Source organism: Phodopus roborovskii, unplaced genomic scaffold, assembly GCF_943737965.1.
Source record: "Phodopus roborovskii unplaced genomic scaffold, PHOROB, whole genome shotgun sequence".
Lineage (NCBI taxonomy): Eukaryota > Metazoa > Chordata > Mammalia > Rodentia > Cricetidae > Phodopus > Phodopus roborovskii.
The window spans coordinates 474,594-496,982 of NW_026126665.1; the positions used below are offsets into that span (position 1 = coordinate 474,594).

The window sequence follows — 22,389 nt, forward strand, 5'->3', positions numbered from 1 at the left end:
ATAATAATGATACAGGAGTGCATACTTTGAAAAGAATGGGGACTTCAGTTTGCATATGAGTTACTAATCAGGCAGTTGTTTCTGCCCAGTTTGCTACCTTTAATTTTTTACGTTTGGGTGTTTTGCCTGTGCACCTTGTGGATGCAGTTCCTACAGAGACGAGAAGAGGGCACTGGATCCCTTGGAACTGGAGTTACAGATGCCTGTAAGAATGCATGTGGATGCTGGGAATCAAAGCCGGGTCATCTGCAAGAGCAGCCAGTGTTCTTTGTCACTAGTCGTGTCTCTGTCCAGTTCCAAAGTAATGTCAATGGATCCTGGAGTCAATGGTAGCAGTATCAGCTGGGACTTGTTAGAAATGTAAATTCATTTATTTCTTGTTTTCTTTCTCTGTTAAGTGTGTGTATGTTTGCTTATTTGGGGACAGGATTTCTCTGTGTAGCCTTTGCTGTCCTGGAACTTGCTCTGTAGACCAGGCTGGCCTTGAATTCAGAGATCTGCTTGCCTCTACTTCCCCAGTGCTGGAATTAAAGATGTGTGCCACCATTGCCCAGCTTTCTTCTTCTTCTTCTTCTTCTTCTTCTTCTTCTTCTTCTTCTTCTTCTTCTTCTTCTTCTTCTTCTTCTCCTTCTTTCTTCTCTCTCTCTCTCTCTCTCTCTCTCTCTTTTGGTAAGGGGTGTCACTGCATAGCCCTTCTGGCCTAGAACTCACTGTATGGACCCAGCTGGTTTTGAAATCAAAGAGATCCTCCTGCCTATGCCCCCAGAGTGCTGGAGTTAAAGGCATATGCCACCAAACCTGGCTAGAAATGTACATTGCCAATCCACCTAAATGTAGTATAGTTTTGGAGATGGGACTCAGCAAACAACAGTCCCTTGAATTTTTAATTTTAAAAATGTTACCGCTGGGGGCTGGAGAGATGGCTCAGTGATTAAGAACACTAGCTAGTCTTCCAGAGGTCCTGAGTTCAATTCCCACAGCCACATGATGGCTCACAACCATATATACCAATGGCTTTAACTAATACTCAGTGTATATTAGGGTCACCCAAAAATGGGTTCCCAAAAATATGACACCCATACACCCTCAGCTCTAGGGACTTCATTGGTTTGCTATCAGGCAGTGTTTGAACACATGTTGGGCAAGCACCCTATATTGAGCGCCATCCCATGCCTACAGCCTCTCCTCTTTATCCATTTACTGTTTTGAGACAAGGTGTCACTTACACAGCCCAGGCTAGCCTTGAACTTTTTTAAAAGACAGGCTCTTGTGTAGCCTTGAACTTGTTATAAAGTGCTTGAGGTTCTGGTCCTCCACCTCAACCTCTAGAGTGCTGGAATTACTGGCATGTCAGTACCAATATGTTTTGTTTCAGCAGTAACTTTTTTTTTTTTAAGATTTATTTGTTTATCATGTATACAGTGTTCTGTCTGCATGTAAGCCTGCAGGCCAGAAGAGAGCATCAGATCTCATTACAGATGGTTGTGGACCAGGATGTGATTACTGAGAATTGAACTCAGGTCCTCTGGAAGAGCAGCTAGTGCTCTTAACTGCTGAGCCATCTTTCCAGCCCCCAAGTTAACTCTTATTTCTGTAGAATATTGATGTATGCAATAAAAGTAAAGGATTATGTGGTATAAATAAACAAATAAAAATAAATAAGGGACTGGAGAGATGGTTCAGCAGTTAAGAATGCTTGCTGCTCATGCAAAAGACTTGAGTTTGATTCCTAGGACCTACATTTGGAAGCTTATAACCTGTAACTCCAGCTACAGGTTCATCATTTCCTCCTATCTGGCCACTATGTATAAACTCATATTCTTTTTGTTTGTTTGTTTTTAATGACAAGGTTTTTCTGTGTAGCCCTGGATGTCCTGGAATTTGCTCTGTAGAGCAGGCTAGCCTGAATTCAGAGAATCATCTGCTCTGTCTCCCTATTATAGAATTAACCTATTATTCTTCCCCAAAAGTCATGCTTTCCATGTTTAGCATACTGTGCAGTGCACAGGTTCTGATTCAATAGTAAATTCAAACAGTGAGGTGGCCCCTCTTCCCTGAGGACTTCATGGGTCAGACCCAGCCATTTCTTGCCAGCTCTGGGATTGAAGCCTCTGCTACTCTCACTTTGCAGTGGGCTTTGGGGGAAAGCATGGTGTTTTGAATGATCGTACTTAGGTAAAAGCCAGAGATCTGATCCTGAGTCCTGACTAAAAGGCCTGTGAAGAGAAGGGAGGGACATGGAAGGCAGAAGTCTGTACTATAATTAGTTCTAGGAGTAACATAGCTGGGGGAGGGAAAAGAGCACAGCCTGCAACTATTTTAAGCAAGCTGTGACTGACAGGACATGTGTACTGGACTGTACTGATCCCAGGCCCAAGTTGCCTGCCTATGGTGTGTGGGGTGTGGGGTGGCGGTGGGGGTGGAGGGAGACCTGGGTCGGCAGGAGCAGGACAGCCGGACAGGCAGGTCAGACGGGGTACCAGCACCTCAGCTTCTCTCTCAGGAATACTGTCCAAACTTTGGGGGCCACAGGTCAAGCTGTGCGATGGGTGCTGAGGAGGAGGTGCAGGTCACATTAGCAGGGGGAGCACCCTGGGGCTTCCGGCTTCAGGGGGGGGCTGAACAGAAGAAACCTTTGCAGGTATCCAAGGTAAGGGAGAGCCCCTAAAATGGTGTTTTGTAGAGAAGGGAACTTGGGAAAAGTCATGTGGTAGCCTTCTGGGCTGATGGGGGTGGGCAGAGTGGAAGGTTGTGAAGAAGAGGTGGTGGGCAGGTGGGCAGGTTAACATGCTCAAGGCTATAGGGGAGCAGACTGACCACAAGCTCCTGAAGGACTATTAGCAAAGCCAATTCTGGTTTCAGGGAGCAGAACAAAAGGAAGGCTCTGCTTCAGCACTGTGGGAGAAGAGTCTAGTCATCCAGTATTTGCTCCCCTATGTGTGTGAGCTTCTCTACTCCAAACTCCAGGAATGTAGGGAAGGGTCTAATTTCCCTCTGACTAACTGATATGTGACAAGCTAAGGCAGTCTCTCTCAGCCCAGCCCAACCCAACCCTGTCCTGCCCTGCCCTACCCTACCCTGCCAATGCCTTCAGTGCTCCTCTTTCTGGAAGTCATATCCCTTTTCTTAGTAGGCAAGATTAGGTGCTAGACTTGCAAATAAAGTCATTAGCCTTATGGCTTCACCTGACAGACTTAGTTTTCATGGCTGTAAAATGTGAGTAATGACAGTACCAACTTTATAAACCATCCCAAGAATTAAGTGCAATATTTCATACAGTGCAATGCCTAACATTTCAGTGGGAACTCAATAAAATGATAGCCCTGTCACTATCTCCCAGAATACCTATTTAGTTGCACCCCAGATACCTCCTTATTCTATTTGCCCTACAAAACAAAACAAAAAACCCTCTTACATGGGTCTTTTGTCCTTTCATTCCGTTCCCATTGGAGCTCTCCATGATCCACACTCTCTCCTTCAACATCTCAGATCCGAAGACGGAGCCAGGCTGGAAGAGCAGGACTCCGAGAGAGGGACCAGCTCTTGGCGATCAATGGAGTTTCTTGCACCAACTTTTCCCATGCCAGTGCCATGACCTTCATTGATACCTCAGGGCATCTGCTTGTCCTTACTGTGAGGAGGTATGGTGTCCTCCCCTCCTTTTTCTCTAGCCTGGGTCTCTTCTTGCCTGTCTCAGCTCTGTCTGTGTCTCACTGGCCTGGCTTTAGTAACTAACAAGTACCTATTTCTGGTTATTTTTTCTGTATATACCTGGCAGTGAACTGTATCTGCAACTGAGGGATGGGGTGTCGAGAAGAATGAGTGACTTCAGTCCTATCTTCTTATCCCACCCTCCTCAGAGCCTCCAGATCCCCTACCTATTGTGCCTATCCCAGCTATATGCTAGTTTCCTTTTCCCACTGCCTTGCTCCTTCATCCCCTCCAGAGCTGTTAGTCCTGTAGCCATTGGTCCCTCTTTCAAATTCTCTCATCTTTTCCAACCAGGGTAGCAGATGAAGGGTCTGTGAGATCTCCATCTCCAGGGGGACTTCAAGTGCTGTCACCACTATCTCCACTGAGTCCTGAGCCCCCGGGTGCTCCTGCTCCCCAGGCTTTTCCACCTGGGAGCCTTCGCTCACCGCCTGACAGTGAAGCTTACTATGGAGAGACAGACAGCGATGTTGATGGCCCTGCCACACAAGAGAAGCCCCGCAGAACCCGCCGACGAGGTCCCACAAGGCCCTCCCTTCCAGGAGCCCCACCTGATGAGGTGTACCTGTCTGACAGTCCTGCAGAACCAGCACCTGCTAAAATTGGCTCTCCCAGCCAGGATGACAGCCGTGTGAGCTCCCCATCTTGGGAGGAAGGCGCTGCTCTTCAGCCACCCCCGGCAGAAGCACTTCTGTTACCCCATGGTCCACTCCGGCCTGGTCCTCATCTCATCCCTATGGTGGGCCCTGTCCCACACCCACTGGGAGAAGATCTTACTACCACCTACACCCAGAAGGCCAAGCAAGCCAGTGAGTGCCTGTTGAGTGTTCTCAATCAGGGTCCTAAGTCTGTGCCTTCACACCCACTCACCCTACCTACCTCATGTTCCCCAGAAACAGTCTTTGGAACAAGTTGAGAAGAGTAATGAAGAGGAGAATAATTTTACTTAATTTATCTTAATTATAACTATTATCTTATATGGCTTAGTGGCTCAGTTCAAACTAAGAACAGACACTAGAGGGGAAATGGGGCGAGTCCTCAAGTTCATGGTAGTGGGGTGGTTTTGCTAGATGTTGGTATGGAGGGAGGAGAAGGGATGATTCCAGGCAGGGAGTACCTGAAAGCAGGGTGGGAGCATAGGGGCTTTTTACATTGTCAACTGTAGGCATAGTATGAATGCTACTTTTGACACTTGTGAGTTCATTTGGGATTCCTGGGGACTAACAAGTTGCTGGGGAGAATCATAAGACTGCTAGGAGTAGGAAAGGGGCCTTTGGTTTCTTATCTCAGGCAAGAATGTAGGCCTGGGCAGAAAAGGCTGTCCCATTTTTATCAGGTTCTTACTATTTTAATGTGAGCTATGGAATGGGATCTAGTGAGGATCCTCTCTGTCCCATGCCTCCCATTCCCCTTCCGCAGACTTCTATTTTGCCACTTCTGAAGTCTTAGTATTTACTCTCTTTAGTTATCTTTCCTTTCTTCCACTACTCTGATTCTCACTTCAAGAAGTTTTATGTCTTTGAATTTGTATAGAGGCTAAAACTGTGGGAGTTTATAGTCTGACAATCCTGACTGTCATAGCCTACAAAGAAATTCCAGATGCATGCTCAAGATCCCATTCTTATCCCTAATTCTCATTTTAGCACCCCTCCCTTCCTATCATGCTGGGCAAGAAAGAGTCTATGTAGTGGCTCAAACTTATTTTTAGCCAAGCCGACCTCACAGTCCAGAGAGGGTGGGGTGAGGGGAAGGGGAGGCAGGTGCCCATGTCTATCACACCAGGAGTTGTGGAACAGGGAAAGAAGGGAGGGGGACAGATTCTAAAAACAGCTCAATGAGCTCATTCAGCTGCCAGCTCTGGAGACAAGACAAAGGGGCTTTAAAAGGCCTTGGGGGTGACCCAAGCTGGTCCTGCTCCAGCCAGCACTGCCTTTCTCAGCATGGAAGCCATTGAGCCCATCATCGAAGAGCCCCCCAGCCAATCCAGCTGTGACAAAGCCCCAGATCCTGAGCTCCAAGACTCATTCTATGCAGGTACTACCCTATCCCACTCAAGGGAGTTCTGAGGGCTAGAGCAGAGGGCAATGTCTCAACAATGTGTGTGTGAGGGGGGGCCTTTGGGAGAGGCCACACTTGCTCACCCTTTCTTTTTTGCTGTCTTTTCCCTCGTTCTTTCGGGAAAGAGTCACCACCCCATTCTCATAACGGGTTGATGCTAAGACTACATGGCAAGGGGTTTATGACTACATGAGCTGTGGGAAGTTCATAGGAAAAGAGTGAGAAGTTGAGGAGCACAGTGAATACATGGAAACATGTATGTGCAGATCTGGGAGAAGATATAAAAGAATAAGAAGGTGTTGTACAGGGGGAACTTACATCAGTAAAGTGTAATGGTTGCTCACAGTGGGCCTTGGCAGTGTGTTAAATGTTGTTTACTATCTCACTGTGTTCAGAGGTAGCCATTAACATCCTCATTTACAGGCATGGAAAGTAAATGGCTGAGGTGAAGTAATTCTCTCAGAACTAAAGTCTGACTCCTGTGTCTATTCTCTCACACATAGTACTATTCGGTGTTATACCCATGGGGACAAAAGGAATGAGAGCCCTAATTAGAAAGCAGCTTGGTATCTTGAGAGGAAAAGTAAATGGAATGTCAAGAATTTTCCAGGAGGAATTGGGGATCACACACCAGAATGTCCAGGGCTGGGTCTTATAGCAGGGCAGTCCTTCCCACTTCCTGGCCCCACCTACTCAGGCCCCACAAGGCTTATGAAATCAGCCCTGGTTCTTCAGCACCCAGACTTTCTCATGCCCACTTAATGGTGTGCTGCTCCTATGAATTCTCTACTTGAATGGCTGCACAAATAGGAGCTGAAACATTTCTAGACTCCAAAGCTGTTGACCCCAGAGCCAACACCAACTTGTGAGGAAGGAGAATATATTTACCTGGTGACCTGAAAATCCCCTAAAGGTGTAGGGGGTTACCTTGGAGAGTAGCACACTGCCTTTTTCTGCAACTTGGATCCAAGATTATCCTGGATGTAAGTAGTAGCGTTATGCATAAACTAGTGTTCTAGCAGTTGGGACAGCCAAGTTCTAAAATCCTGTCTACACTGTACTAGAATCTTTACAGGGAAAACTCTGGGAAGAGCTACCTGGATATATTAGGTATATAGATGTAGTTGACAATTCTGTTTGTATGAGGGTATAAGTACAAGTGAACTAATGAGTATGTAAGCCGGGACAATTGTGAATATGAAAAGTACAATGGGGAAAATATACCCATAGCCAGTTCTTAGGAGATGATGTTAACACAGTGGAGGGAGCAATTTCTAGGAGTGTTTATGATGTGAACAACTTGATGGATGGAAATGTGAATGAAGAACCTCATGCTAAGAATCTCTGTGTTGGGCTGGGGATAGAGGTACACACCTTTAATTCTAGCATTTGGGAGGCAGGAATAGCTGAATCTCTGTGAGTTCAAGGCCAGCCTGGTCTACAGAGTGAGTTCCAGGATAGCTAGGGATATCATGTCACAAAAACAAAGAATCTGTGTGTCTGGTTATAGGGGGAATAGGTGTGTAAGGAGTCTGCTTACATTGTATGGTGGGAGAAAAGTGTCCCTTTTTTTCTCTCTCTGGAACTGGTTCTGCTAGCCTTAGAATAACACCTCCCCCACTCCACTGCCAGTCAAGAATGGGAGGCAGGTGAAGAATGTGTGGAGTGGACAAGGCTCATCTCTTGGAAAATACGAGTGCAATAGAGGGAACGGAAGAGCTGTGTGTGGACAGTTGCTCTCCTTGGTTTCACCTTTCCCCCTCCACTGTCTCAAAGTCAGGGGAGTTTGCCATAGACAAGAGACATCGTGGGTCCTTTCAGTGAAAAACAACAACCCCCCCCAAAATAGGAGGTAAGATCTTTGGGGAGCTGAGTTAGAATAGGAGGCAAAGGCCCTGATCAATCTACCTCTTCACCTCCTCAGAACTGCAACGTGCAGAAAGCCTACAAGAGAAGAGCATCAAGGAGGCCAAGACCAAATGCCGGACCATTGCATCCCTGCTAACAGCAGCCCCCAACCCTCACTCTAAAGGGGTGCTTATGTTTAAGAAACGGCGGCAGAGAGCCAAGAAGTACACCCTAGTGAGTTTCGGGGCTGCAGCTGGGACAGGAACAGAAGAGGAGGACGGCATCCCCCCAACGAGTGAGTCGGAGCTGGACGAAGAGGCCTTCTCGGACGCCCGCAGCCTTACCAATCAATCCGACTGGGACAGCCCTTATCTGGACATGGAGCTGGCCAGGGCTGCTTCAGGAACAACAGAGAGTCAGAACTCCCGGCTGGGAGGGCAGTTGAGTGAGGTCTCTGGGAGAGGGGTTCAGCTCTTTGAACAGCAGCGCCAAAGGGCTTCCTCCAGTACCCAGGAGCTGACTCAGGTGGGCCCAGCAACCATGCTAAATGGGCAGGGTCTGCAGTCACCACCTCGAGCTCAGAGTGCTCCCCCAGAGGCAGCTGTGCTCCCACTCAGCCTTTTCCCGGCCCCCGCAGCCAGACCTAGCCCCTCCTTCCCGGATGGTGGAGCCCCCAGCCCAGCGCCAAGTATCTTTAACAGGTCAGCGAGGCCTTTTACCCCAGGTTTACAAGGACACAGGTCAGGTACCACCTCAGTGATTTTCCGGCCCTTAGCTCCTAAGAAGGCGAATGAAGGCCTGCAAGCCACCAGCTCCGCCCCGTCCCCCTTCGTGGCCCCTCTTCAGGGGCCCACCCCTCTGCCCAGCTTCACGACAGTGGTGCCCGGCCACACGTCGGTCCCCGGGGCTCCCATCACCCCACGCTCCTCCGGTCCTGTAACTGCTACCAGCTCCCTGTATATCCCAGCCCCAAGCCGGCCCGTTACACCAGGCGGCGCCCCAGAGCCTCCCACTCCTCCTAGCACGGCTGCCATGACCTCCACCGCTTCCATCTTCTTGGCGGCGCCTCTAAGAAGCTCTGTGTCCCCGGAGGCGCCCGGCCCCGCGGTCCCCGAGTCTGCCAGCGTTCGGGAGCAGCGCATCTCTGTGCCAGCTGCCCGCACTGGCATTCTGCAGGAGGCCCGGCGCCGGGGCACCCGGAAGCAGATGTTCCGACCGGGAAAGGAAGAGACGAAGAATTCGCCGAACCCGGAGCTGCTAACGCTGGTGCAGAACCTGGATGAAAAACCCCGGGCCGGTGGTGCGGAATCTGGTCCAGAGGAGGACGCTTTAAGCCTGGGAGCTGAAGCCTGTAACTTCATGCAGCCATTAGGGGGCAGGAGTTACAAGACCTTGTCTCAAGTGGCACCGAAAACCCCGCCTCCAGTGGCTCCCAAAACCCCATCCCCGGCAACTCCTAAGACCCCACCCCCTGTGGCTCCTAAACCTGCTTCTCGAGGGTTGCCTGATGGGCTAGTGAATGGGTCGACCCCTACGGCTGGAATTCCTGAGCTCCCAAGGCTGCAGGGAAGGGGTGGGGAGCTATTTGCCAAGCGGCAGAGCCGTGCCGACAGGTACGTGGTGGAAGCTACACCTAGCGTTTGCCTTAACCATGGCTTTCGTCCTAGAAGTCCTTCTCCCACACCCTCACTGCCCCCATCGTGGAAATACTCACCCAATATCCGTGCCCCACCCCCTATTGCTTACAACCCACTTCTCTCACCTTTTTTCCCCCAAGCTGCCCGAACTCTCCCCAATAAGATCCAATCCCAGGGATCTCGGGCGACTCCCAAGCAGGGCATCAAGGCCCTGGATTTCATGCGACATCAGCCGTACCAACTTAAAACTGCCATGTTCTGTTTTGACGAGGTTCCTTCAACTCCTGGCCCCACTTCAGGGCCTCCCAAAACTGCCCGAGTCCAGGAGATCCGCAGATTCTCCACTCCAGCACCCCAGCCCACTGCAGAACCCTTGGCTGCCACTGTGCTTGCCCCCAGAGCGGCTACCACATTGGACGAACCAATTTGGAGGGCAGAGCTGGCCTCACCCCCTGTCCCTAACCCAGACCATCCTCAAGAGTCTTCCAGGAGCTTTGCTGCCACACCCAACTACTGTGGCTTCCAAGTAGCCAGGCCTCGGTTCTCAGCCACCAGAACAGGGTTGCAGGCTCATGTGTGGAGGCCTGGGGCAGGGCACCAGTGAACAGGAAATAATAGGTCCCAGGACCAAGTAATGGAACTTAGAGTCCCAGAAGTTCCGTCTGCTTTTCCTACTGTTTTTTTTTTTTTTCTCCCCGTATCTCCTCTTGCCAAAAATAGTGTTCCCCTTCATTTTCCTCAACTCCTTGCTGCCGCTTTTTAACCTATTCTCTTTGTTTTGATATCTTCTCTGTATTTCCCTGCCTGGATCTGTGGCTTCTCCACCCAGAGGTCTCAGCAGATTTTTTTTTTCTTCCCCCATTTGCATTTGTGTTTCTCTCTGTGGACAGCACTTTAGTGTTAGGCAAAAAGCACAAAGTAAAATGGTCACGGAGATCTCAGGCAAAAAGCTCACCACGAGGCAAGCAACTAAGGGACTGAACCCCTTCACACTCCACACTCCTCAGCTTGTGTGTGTGTGTGTGTGTGTGTGTGTGTGTGTGAGTGATGTGCTTTCAAAAATGTGTATGGTTAGGATCTGCTCTGGAAAGGCATCAAATAACCATACATATGCGCTTCTCTTGAGACAAGGTAAGAAGGAAGTTCTTTTCCTTCTTCTGGAAGAGTCAGATAGCTCCACAGTGAGTCCTGCAGGAACAAGAGCTTAACTGTGGAAAAGCTCCGGGAAGAGGGTTGTATGGAGCACTGTGATATTAATGAGTCCAACAGTTTTCATGGGTGTGAAAGACTAAGAAGTCTATTTCTTTGGATTTCAGGAAGTTAGCAACCAGGAGCCTGTGCTGAGCAAGTCAGAATCCAGAAAGTAAAAAAGAAAATTTCTTCTGGACTGCCAAAGACAGAAAGGATGGTGAATAGAATCAGTGGATAGGGGAGGGGGAGAAAAAATGAGGAACAGGGCTGATATGAGTGAATGTGACCAAGAGGGAGAGAGAAAAGTTGGCCAACAAGAAACCACCTATGTGTGAGGAAGCATAGAGGGGGCAGTGTGAGCCCAGGAGAATGCATGCATTTGTCACAGAGCAAAGATATGAGGATGTGTGCTGAATGTTAGTTTGGTGGCTGTCAATCTGACACCTTCCATGGCTGCAGCTTATCCTGACTATCTGGGAAAGGCAGGGAGACACAGGGCCCAACCCTCTTTTTTTGTCCCACCCTATGAGCAGAAGCCCAGCTTTTATTCCTATTCAGCTTCAGGTCCTAATTTCTGTTCCCAGAAAGGTAAGGACTCTCCTTCCATGAAGACTCCAGCCATACTTGCTGTTTGACCTGGAAATTGGTCTTTTCCTGTGCAATGTTGGGTGCCACAATTCTTTGGTTTGTGCACAAGAATAAATGCATGCCCACACCTTCTGTTGCTGTCATCTCTTTTTGTTTTATGCCCAACCTGGACGGCTTCATGGTCTTCTCTAACCCAGTTTGCTGATCTGATCCCAGCTCCTTGACTCTCTTCCTGCCCTTCTGCCAATTGTCTTGTTTGACCGGAACTTTACCATTCCTCTTGGTTTCCTGTTCCTGCACTCTCCACCTTGAGCCTCTCCCTCTTCTTGAGGAAGCTCATTCTTTCTAGGTGAAGCTCAGTTTGCATAACCGAGAGTATTTGGAAAGGTGTTCAGAGCCCTTTCCTGGCTTCCTAGAGGAAGTAGCTATGTTAAACATTCTCTGGGAATCATGCAAAGGGAATGCAATGATGACAGATGTGGGAGGTATGGAACAGAGAAGAAAGATAATGCTGTGAGATTAAAATAGAGAATGTGGGGGACTGACTGGAGTGAGAGAAAGACCATGTCATTACTTAGCCAGATGCCCAAGTAGTCTGAGAATTCCTCAGAAAGGGTTGAGACACCAAGCTTAAATAGCACATCTTCATATATTTTGTTTCAGGTATTCGGTCATAGGAGATCAGGCTTTGAGTTTTGTTTTGTTTTTGACAGGAATGTAGTAGTAATAACAAAGTTACCTTTCATTATTTATGTTCTTTATCCTGTTTTCTTGGGTTGGGAGGAAATGGGCCAAAGATGAAAAGTCTGGACAGTGGCCACTTGCTGTAGTGTGTGGAGTGGGGAGGACTGTCAGGGCCCAGTTGAAGCATAAGAATAGGATGGAAGAAGGGTGTGGTCAGGAAGGATGGGGGTGAGGGCTAACAGAGGGACAGTGCATTCTGGAAGCATCATAAACCACTTCCTGTGAGGTGTGGGAACAAAGAATGGTCATGGTGGTGGTGGTGTATATATAATATATATAAACAGAGTACAATGATACATGTGTAAAAAAATAAATAAATCTTTCTTGGGGGGGGGATGACAAGATTCTTCTGTGTAGCCCTGGCTGTCCTTAAATGTAGAGATTCACCTGCCTCTGCCTCCTTGGTACTGGGATTAAAGTCATGTACTACCATGCCTGAGATCAGGAAACCTATTATATATGTTCACTAAATTCACCCCCATACACACCAAAAAAAAAAAAAAAAAAAAAAAAAAAGGTCATATTAAACCAAGAGGCACAAAGACAGCTGGTTTCACACCATGAGCAGAAGATGAGGAAGTGTTTGGAGTATCGCTGCAGCTGCTGAGACCGTGGTTCTCAAACTTCCTGATGCTTCGACCCTTTAATACACCTCATGTTGTGGGACCAACAACCATAACATTATCTTTGTTGCCAATTCATAACTGTAGTTTTACTGCTCTTATCCCTAATGACATGCAGGACATCTGATATATGGTCTTTGTGAATGGGCAGTGACCCACAGGTTGAGAACCACTGCGCAAAACAAACAGGTGAAGCTGACAGGCCTTCACCACATCATCTGCTCTGGGCTTGACTAAGTTGGTTCCTTATCCCACCAAGGTCTACCCCTCAGGGAGAAAGCTGACCTATTCAAGGAGTTTAAAAGCAACTCCACTGTGAAAATTTCCACCCTAGCCTCCAACTTAGGGCTTTAATCTCTTCCACTCCCAAATGCTTCCATGGGTCCCTCCAGCCCTGGCCTGGAATGGCCCTGAGTGGCCCACCAATCATGTTTTCTGGTTTTGTTTTTGCTTTTCCTTTACCTACTCTTAATTCTTACCTGCCACTTGCTGTCTCCTCTCCCTCTGCCTTAAATTGCCTCCTGAAATGTGTCTCTGGATCTAAGACTCAAGGTTCCTTCCCGCCCACTGATCACTGGTTCAGACAGTCTGATGGGAGAGCTAATAGGCCTTGCCTCTTCCTGAACATTGGGCAAGAAGGGCAGGAAATTGGTTCCAGGGTCTCAGTACCCCCTGTGCCATTTGAGCTGCTGCTTGTTCTCATCATCTCTATTAATAGCCACTGTCCCTCCCCCATTGCCGGTGCTGCCCCTACACTTGCCCAGCTCAGCTTCTCCAGTCAGCCACAGCAGTGCAGTCCTCCAAAGCTGCTGGACCCCAGGGTGAGCTGACCACCAACTGAGGCAGCTGGTAAGTAAGGATTGGAGCCCACTCTTCCCACCTCTTTGTCTGCAATTGTGATCCTTCATTCTAGGGGAGTGGCCTCTCTCCTCATCTCTGCTCAGCTCCCAAATGTCCAGTTAGAGCCACAGAGTTGGAAAGAAATGTACCTAAGGAGTTGGGAGGAATTAAGATGGATGAGGGAGGTACCTGAGGAATGGGTAGGGGTGGCCTGAGGCCCTGCTAGGTTGGTAGAGTATAGTTGTGCTTCTGAAACAGGACTCTACAGAAAACTGCATGACTGTTAAGGACAGAATGAAGTTCATGTTTTTTCCTAGCTTGTCCCCATCCGTAGCCAGATTTTATTACTATGTTTCTGTCCTCCTACAATTCTCTACTGCTATAAATGTTATTGCCGAACTGACATCTGTCAGTGCTCAAATGCCCTCAGTTCACTCTCCACCCTAGCTCTGCAGCTTGGGATAGGAGTGCCTGAACGAACAAGGAACATACCCATGACCTCTCAGGCCAAGTTCCAGTTGGCCTCCTGGAAGAACAACAACCTCTCCTTCATGTGGAGACTGTCTTGGCTGAATCTTCTTAACACCAGCAGAGCATTTCTTTACCCCTTGGACCTTGAGGAAAGCCTGAGGAGGAGACCAGAGTCTGGAGACATAGCTGTAGGCTGATACCGCAATACAAATAACTGCTTTAAATCATACCAGGCCCAAGAAACCTGGGCACATTTGTCCTGCCAGGGCTGTTGCATTTTAAACAGCTCTTGGTCCCCACACAGGACCTGTGAGAAATGGGCACTGGAGGCTGGTAAGAGGTACGGAAAAGGGGGCAGCTCTGCCTCCTGTTCTGATACCAAAAGAAACCAGCCCCAAGACAGTGGAGTTTTACCTTTTGGGAGGAATACACATTTCTGTGAAAACCTGAGAGCAGACTGCATAGCTTAGTGATGGAGAACCTGTGTGGTTTGCATGAAGTCTTGAGTTCAATCCTCAGCATGGGAGAAACACACACACACACACACACACACACACACACACACTCATGCACGCACGTGCGCACGCACGTGTGTGCTCCAAAGAAATTTTGTCCTTAACCCCAAGTTAAGGAGTACTAAGCTGGGAGATGGTGGCGCATGCCAACTCGGAAGGCAGAGGCAGGTGGATCTGAATTTGAGGCCAGCCTGGTCTACAGAGCAAGTTCTAGGACATAGGACAGTGAGAGCTACACAAAGAAACCCTGTCTCAGAAAAAAACAAAACAAAAAACAAAACACAAACAAACAAACAAAAAACAAAGAAGAAGGCAAAAAGAAAAAGAAGAAAAAGAAGGAAGTACTGCTACCTTACACACATTCACTCTTCCCATTCCGTTTCTCCTTCAAGCCTGCTTCCCACTCATTCCAGGTCAAATCCATTTCCACCATGCCGCTCTCAGGAACCCCAGCCCCTAACAAGAGGAGGAAATCCAGCAAACTGATCATGGAACTCACTGGAGGTAGGGAATGCTTGTACCTCTCTAGTGCCAAACTTTTAAGAGCACCCTTGATTCATGAGTCCCAGAAATTACAGAAGTCAGAGTGAAAATACATGAGGAATTCCAGCCACAGAGGGTGTGGGAGATAGAAGTGATGGGAGAGGGAAGAAGGGTAAGGAGAGTCAGGAAGAATGTCATATTTTTCTTTGCACCTTCCCACCCTTGCCACTGATTACTCCTAGGCAACACCCAGCTACACCACTCAGTCAGGCACAGTGAGGCAAATGTGAGGACACAAGCTATACCTCACCAAACGGTTAACTTCTTCATTTCTTTCTAAGTGCTAGAGAATTTAAAATAGGAAACTGTGCAGGCATACTCCCCAGGGATGCAAAGGAGTGAAGTGTGAAGTTCTTCTGATACCTCTGGAGCCAGAGTACACTGACTCAAAAAAAAAGAAAGAACATAAGGATCTGTATTTAGAGATGGGCAACTGCACATGGTATTGGGCTGCCAGCTCCCCCAGCTATAATTTCTCCAGTGGCCTCTGTCTATGCTACTTCCTTATACTTGTTCTCTTCCACTCCAAGCCCACACCCTCTTTGGCTCTGTTTACTTCTCTACTCTAGTATTCCAACTGTATATGACCTGAAACCTTGTTCCGTTGTATTCTCTTTAACTCCAAACCAAAACATCACAACTTCTTATGGAGTGTGTATGGCGGCCCATGCCTTCAATCCCAGTGCACAGGAGGCAGAGGCAGGCTGATTTATAAGTTCAATGGCAACCTATTCTAACAGTGAATCTGGGCCAGTCAGGGTTACATAGTGAAACCTGGGCCCTGTCTCAAACTCTCTCTCTCTCTCTCTCTCTCTCTCTCTCTCTTACACACACACACACACACACACACACACACACACACACACACACACACCCCACATGGAACTAAAAATGTGAGGAGATGTGGTTGAGCAAGTTGTTCTTCCAGAGGACCCAGGTTCAGTTCCCAGCACCCATATGGTGGCTCAGAACCATCTGTAACTTCAGGGATCTGAGCCTCTGTTGGTACCAGAAACACATGTGGTGCACATACACACAATAATGCAAAATACTCATACACATAAACATAAATGAATCTTTTAAAAGTTTAAATGATACACAAAAATGAGACAAAACATTCTCGTAAACTAGACAGACGTTGGTCAGATAATAGCATCTTGTCCCTAATGATCTTTGATTATACACTCAGCTGTGGGTGGGAGTTCTCTGAGTCCAGAAAGCCTAAATATCCTTTTTCTATCGCCTCTTCTCCACCTCCTGGATAAGGTGGGAGAGAGAGCTCAGGCCTGAACCTGGGCAAGAAGATCAGTGTCCCAAGGGACGTGATGTTGGAGGAGCTGTCGCTACTTACCAACCGAGGCTCCAAGATGTTCAAGCTTCGGCAGATGCGGGTGGAGAAATTTATTTACGAGAACCACCCAGATGTTTTCTCTGACAGCTCAATGGTGAGTATGGACATGACCCACTCTCTCACAGCCCAGTGCCTTTCCTGACAGCCTCTCAGTAGGTCCCAGGTTCCCCAAATACCATCCACCTCCTCTCCATGAGAAATGATAAACTCATTAAGCCCCATTCATATATTACATTCCCAGCAGCTCTAGGGTGGGTTGCAACCCATTTCTGAAGCTTAGTACCCATCTTAGAGCCAATGCAGGCTGATGAGTACCACACCCAGAGAAAAATTCCTTCCCAGTGTGGTTAAGTGTTAAAATAGGGTTGCCAGATAAAACATGGGACACCCGATCCTGTATTTTGAAGTTAAGATATACAATGAATATTTTTTTTAAGTAAAGTATGTTCTTTGTAATATTTGGGACATAAAACAAGAATCAAAAACTACAGAATCTCGAGGCTGACTGTATAGCTGAGTGGCAGAGCAGGTGCTTAGAATACATGGGCCCCTAGGTTTCATTTCCAGTGCCCCCAAAAGCAAACAGCAAGCCAACAAAAATCAAAGAGTACCCAGTTACATTTCACCTCCAGGTCTACACAATGAGTTGGATCACCGAGGAGGCTGAGGAAGGAGGATTGATCATGAGTTTGAGAAAAGTTTTTACATGGAACAGTTGTCTTTTTTTTTTTTTTTTCTTCCTGTAATTACATTGCCTGTAACATGTAACGTTTTCGACATAAAAATAATACTTGAATAAAATTTTTTTTGTTTTGTTTTTGTTTTTCTGTGGCTTTGGAAGCTGTCCTGGAACTAGCTCTTGTAGACCAGGACTCAATTCACAGAGCTCTGCCTGCCTCTGCCTCCCAAATGCTGTGATTAAAAGCGTGCACCACCATCTCAATTTTTTTTTTTTTTGAGACAGATTCTTACCATGTAGCTCTGGCTGGCCTAGAACTATGTAAACCAGGCTGGCCTCAAATTCACAGAGTTCTGCCTGCCTCTGTCTCCTGAGTGCTGGATGTGTTGCATTTTAAATTTAAATACATAACAAATACTTTCTTAATGTAATCTTGTCCCATTAAATATTTAAGGCATATTTACACTAAAAATATTGTTCCATACTTGAACATAAGATGCAAGTAATAGTCTGCAATTTTGTTAGACCTGGCAACGCTAGAAGAGTCTAATGAGTTTTTATAGCCATCTTCCTTTTGAATACATCATTTTTAAGGTCCAGTCTCTTCTTTAAGGGTACCAAACAGGGGACTAAACCCTTTTTCTCTAAGACCACACATCTTCCAGGCAGGCTTCTCCAAAGAAAGAGGAGGAGGGTTGGAGAGAGGCCAGGCAGAGGACTCTACAGCGAAAAGGAAGGGACTAACTCTATTTTCTCTTCCTCCTCCACCTCCTCTGGGTGGCTGGGGGAGACACCTACATGGATATGGCCAAGGCAGGAGTGTCTGTCATTAGCCCTTATGCAGAATCAAAGTCAAAGTGCTGAGTGGGTCATATCTAACTTTAGGAGGCCCAAAGGCCTCCTCTCTGCTGGGTCTGGTTACAATTGGGTGGAGCATGGGGCTACTGGGTAAGATGGCCAGGAGGGCCTCCTCAAGGAGTTGGTGGGGGCTATTTTTAGGCTTTGGAGCTGAAACCAGTGTTGCCCTTTTGGCCATCCTCCCTCTACCCCCCTTCACCTGCTACAGTTTCACTGTGAGAAAGTTCTGTTCCCATATGCAATCAAGATGGGAGAGGGAGAGAGGAGCTGAGAAACAGCATTCTCACTGCTGAGCAAACTATGAAGGGGAGGAACAGAGATCCTTTCGCTTTTTTTTTTTTTCAAACTACAATTGGCTTCTCCCTAGAAACTCATCCTTGCATTTCCTTTTCGAGATGCCTCTGTTTGCTTTGCTTTGCTTTGCTTTGTCAAGACAGGAAGGGGGAGTGGAAAATGAGCTGCCTTGCCTTGAGTTATAATTAGGGATTTAAACCTTTGCAGGAATGTAATTCCCTCAGGCTGGTGATCTTCTATGCAGTTATTAGAGATGATTTCTCAGATTTGGGATATTCTGGGTAGTCCTTAATTCTATTCACCCCCTCCTTGAATCTGTACCTCTGTCTTTGTGTATTTCCCATACCCATTGCTAACCTTCCTCTTGCTTTGTATTTTCTTTTCAGGATCACTTTCAGAAGTTCCTTCCCACAGTGGGAGGACAACTGAAGACAGCCAGTCAGGGATTCTCCTATGGCAAGGGTAGCAGTGGAGGCCAGGCCAGGGGCAGTGGTTCTGCTGGACAGTATGGCTCTAACGACCACCATCATCAGGATTACAGCTTTGGAGCTGGGGGTGCAGGTGGTCCTGGGGGCCAGGCTGGCAGAGGAGCAGCTCCTGGCACAGCAGGGATTGGAGAGCCAGGAACAGGCAAGCATTCTCACCAGAAGTAGCACATCTGGTTCCTAGAGATGTCCCTAGGGATGGGGGCCTTTTTGGGATATGGAAAGAGGGAGAATGAGGCATTTTGGACTCAGAAGTTATCCAGAATGCAGCAATGTGTCTATTACACCCATAGCCTTATCTTTTAGCTATTTTTTCCCTGGCTTTTCAGATTCAGTCACAGATCTCACCCCAGACTATCATTATGTTATAAACCACATACAATTCCCAGGATGTTATACTTTTGGCTTCTAGACTCAGCAACTTCCCTAGGGCTGGGGGATGGGGTTAACTTTCATTAGCTACCAATAATAGCTGCTATTATTTGATTTACTTTTCTCTTTCATGGCTACCAGGTGACCAGGCAGGTGGAGAAGGAAAACATGTCACTGTGTTCAAGACTTATATTTCCCCATGGGATCAGGCCATGGGGGTTGAGCCTCAGCAAAAAGTGGAACTTGGCATTGACCTATTGGCATATGGGGCAAAAGCTGAACTCCCCAAATATAAGTCCTTCAACAGGTAGGGTAATGGAAAGAAACCAGATGTATTTTACTGTGGTGTTTCTGTGTTTTACTTGGTATGGGATTATAGGTAAATGTTTCAGAAAATCAAGGGAATATGGGTCCTTCATGGAATATCTCTGTGTGTTTGCTTCTTGTAGTAGTGTGGTGGAGGAAAGATTTGTTAGAAAGTGAGATCTCTGTTAGTTCACTGATCATCAGTTTGACCACTGCTTTTTTTTTAGAGCTTTAGTTACTTTGAAGGTAAAATGGGGATACTACATTTTGTGGTTGGAGGCTTCTGGTTCCCACCCATTCAATGTGACAATGCCATTACTCTCCCTACAAGATACTGGTATTTCTTTATATCCTGCTCCAAGTTTCTGTTTTAGAATCAGGCATTGTAGACCATTGGTAGGAGATTTGTGAGAGCAGGTTGAAGAAGGTCTACAGAGGTGCTTTTGCATTTGATTGTTAATTCCTCCCAGCCAGGCCATCCACTATCCCTTTGAGAGTAGATAGAGCTAGAGGGGGCAGACACATTTTAATCTAAGATAGCCTCATACTATTGGGCCTATTTGGGACCACTTTTTCTAAAATGCTGGTGTATATCACAACCGTCCATGAGGCCATGCAGAGTCCATTCATTACTAACTCTGGAGACATAAGCAAGCCAGGGATGTGGGGTATTGAGGGAGAAGGACCAGGATCACAGAAGTAATCTATAGCTACAATCTGTAGATTCCCTTCCCTTAAAACAGGGTAATATGTCATCGGTAAGTACTGTTTTTTTTTTTTTTTTTTTTTTTAATTCTGGTTCTTAATTATGTGATGTGTCCCCCTTTCAGGACAGCAATGCCCTATGGTGGATATGAGAAGGCCTCCAAACGCATGACCTTCCAGATGCCCAAGTTTGACCTGGGGCCTCTGCTGAATGAACCCCTGGTCCTCTACAACCAGAACCTCTCCAACAGGCCTTCTTTCAATCGAACCCCTATTCCCTGGTTGAGCTCTGGGGAGCCTGTAGACTACACTGTGGATATTGGCATCCCCTTGGATGGAGAGACAGAGGAGCTGTGAAGTGAGCTGTGAAGTGTTTCCTCCTATAATTCACATCTTTTCCCCTCTTGGCTTCCCATTTGAGAGGGGTTCCTGGACAGGATTTTCCAACTGTTACTCCAGTATCCTTGTGGCAGTGGAGGGTGAAGGGTGGGAGCCATCGCCTTTCTACACTTTAAGTTCCCACTCCAAAGCACCCCTCCTCACCAGCTCAGAGCTCCCACTCCGTTGTTCCTCCATATGGCATCTGCTCTTTTATGTGATTTTCTTCACCACCAGTAACAGTCAATAAACTTCAAGGAACCAAACTTATTCTTCCTCTGATATTTGAAGGCTGATGAAAATGGAGGCCGGTGATGCACAAAGACCAATTAAAGCTAAATATTAAACACTCATTGTTTAGACTTTAAGACCATATGTGAGCTTCAGTTGCTTCCATACCCCACCCACCAAACCACATTCATCATGTATATCATTCAGTATCACATGAGATAAATTCTCATATGTAAAACTACATGCTGGTCCATGTGTGCATAAAGCTAAGAAGCTATTGTACACTGATTAGGAAATAAATGTTGGCAATACTGCATTTGTTATCTTTTTGTGTAGCCATTTAGAAACTAGAAAACACCAGGAAAGTGGAGTATTAAGAAAGTGAAGGTTCAGCTGAGTGGTGCTGCAAACCTTTAATCCCAGGACACCCTGGTCTACAAACTAAGTTCCAGGACAGTCAGGACTACACAGAGAAAACCTGTATCAAAAAAAAAAAAAAAAAAAAAAAAAAAAAAGTGAAGAAAGATTATTTTGATTTTCACAAAACAAGATTATGTTTAAAGTTACCAGAAGAGCTGAAGAGATGGCTTGGCAGTTTAAACACTTACTGCATTATTTATTTATTTTTTACATTCTAACCCCAGTTCCCTCTCCCTCTTCTTCTGTGACTCTCCCCAGGTCCCCCCACCTACCATCTTTTCCTCTGAGAGAGTAAGGCCTCCCCGAGGAAGTCTACTAAGTCTGTCCCATCATTATGTTGAGGCAGGACCAAGGCACCTCCCCACTCCCACACCCTTGTATATAGACTGAACAAGGTATCTCTCCATATAGAATGGACTCCACTAAGTCCATTAGAGTTAGATCTTGGACACACTGCCAGTGGCCTTATCGCTTACTGCCCTTTCAAAGGACCAGAGTATGTATGCTAGCAACCAGAAATGTGCTTCTCACAACCACCTGTGATCCTAGTTCCCCAGGGATCTGTTGCCTCTTAGTGCACATACATGCATGCAGGTGAAACACTCATATACATAAAGTAAATAAATAAATCTAAAGCTACCAGATACAAGAGTCAGCTTGGGAATACATATATGAAGGCTTATATGGGGCTGGAGACGTTAAGAGCATTTGTTGCTCTTGCAGAGGACTGGGGTTTAGTTCTAAGCACATACATTGTGGTTTAGGACTGCCTGTAACTCTAGCACAGATTTGATGTCTTCTTCCCTGTTCAGGCACCTGGTGCATATATATATATATACACACAGCCAGAACAATCACACATGCAAAATAAATAAATCTAAAAACAAAACAAAACAAAAAACCCCCATATATCCCAAAAAGGCTAAATCAGAGACCAGATAGGATCAAGAAAGAAGTAGGAGAAAGAAACCAGCTATATGTTTGTCTCTATGTGAATATAGCAAGAAAAGAACTAAGGGTTCTAGAGTTAGTGATGTCCAAAGTACAGTGGTTGAAGAAACCATAAAAGCACAATAGGAATGAGAGACAATACTCTTTGTATTGATTTCAAACTTAGGGTCACCCTAGAATCTCAGGCTTACTCCTTTTTGAGACAGAGTCTCATTTTGTAACTCCCACTTGCCTGGAATTCGCTATGTAGATCAGGGTGGCCCTGAACTCAGGAATATGTCTGCCTTTGTCTGCCAAGTGCTGGAATTAAAAGGTCTGTTTTTCTAATTTATTTTGACTACTACATCCTTTTTTCATTTTAGAGACCAGCCTGGGCTACTTAAGATCCTACCCCCAAAAGCTGGGGGAAGCAGCTTTTGGAGAATTCCTATGTTCTTTAAATATCTAAGCATACTCTTTACGTGCATTTTCCTATGCAGGTTTACAGTTTGGATGCTTCACTAAAATAATGATATAAGATGTGGATGGAAGTAGTTCATTTAGAGGGTAAAATCCAAGTAGAATATGGGAGTGAGGAGAAATTCAATAAT

At 46.6% G+C, this 22,389-nt stretch overlaps 2 protein-coding genes across 4 annotated transcripts; both read left to right on the forward strand.

Moving 5' to 3' along the window:
• The first annotated feature begins 2,447 nt into the window (after positions 1-2,447).
• Positions 2,448-10,102, forward strand: Synpo2l (synaptopodin 2 like). The gene is made up of 4 exons (XM_051174497.1): positions 2,448-2,650; positions 3,490-3,641; positions 4,006-4,520; positions 7,694-10,102. Exons 1-4 carry the CDS (start codon positions 2,546-2,548, stop codon positions 9,856-9,858), a joined length of 2,937 nt encoding a protein of 978 aa, XP_051030454.1. The 5' UTR covers positions 2,448-2,545; the 3' UTR covers positions 9,859-10,102.
• Positions 9,127-20,742, forward strand: Myoz1 (myozenin 1). Of its 3 annotated transcripts, none has more exons than XM_051174512.1 (6): positions 9,127-9,230; positions 14,619-14,730; positions 16,036-16,214; positions 18,338-18,581; positions 18,950-19,115; positions 19,945-20,742. In XM_051174512.1, the coding sequence occupies exons 2-6, from the start codon at positions 14,658-14,660 to the stop codon at positions 20,174-20,176; spliced, it is 894 nt and encodes a 297-aa protein (XP_051030469.1). In that variant the 5' UTR covers positions 9,127-9,230; positions 14,619-14,657; the 3' UTR covers positions 20,177-20,742. The 3 variants fall into 3 exon arrangements, with proteins under 3 accessions (XP_051030469.1, XP_051030468.1, XP_051030467.1); XM_051174511.1 differs by lacking the exon at positions 9,127-9,230 and adding an exon at positions 13,171-13,249; XM_051174510.1 differs by lacking the exon at positions 9,127-9,230 and adding an exon at positions 13,171-13,249 and having other exon boundaries at positions 14,640-14,730.
• The last annotated feature ends 1,647 nt before the right edge of the window (positions 20,743-22,389 follow it).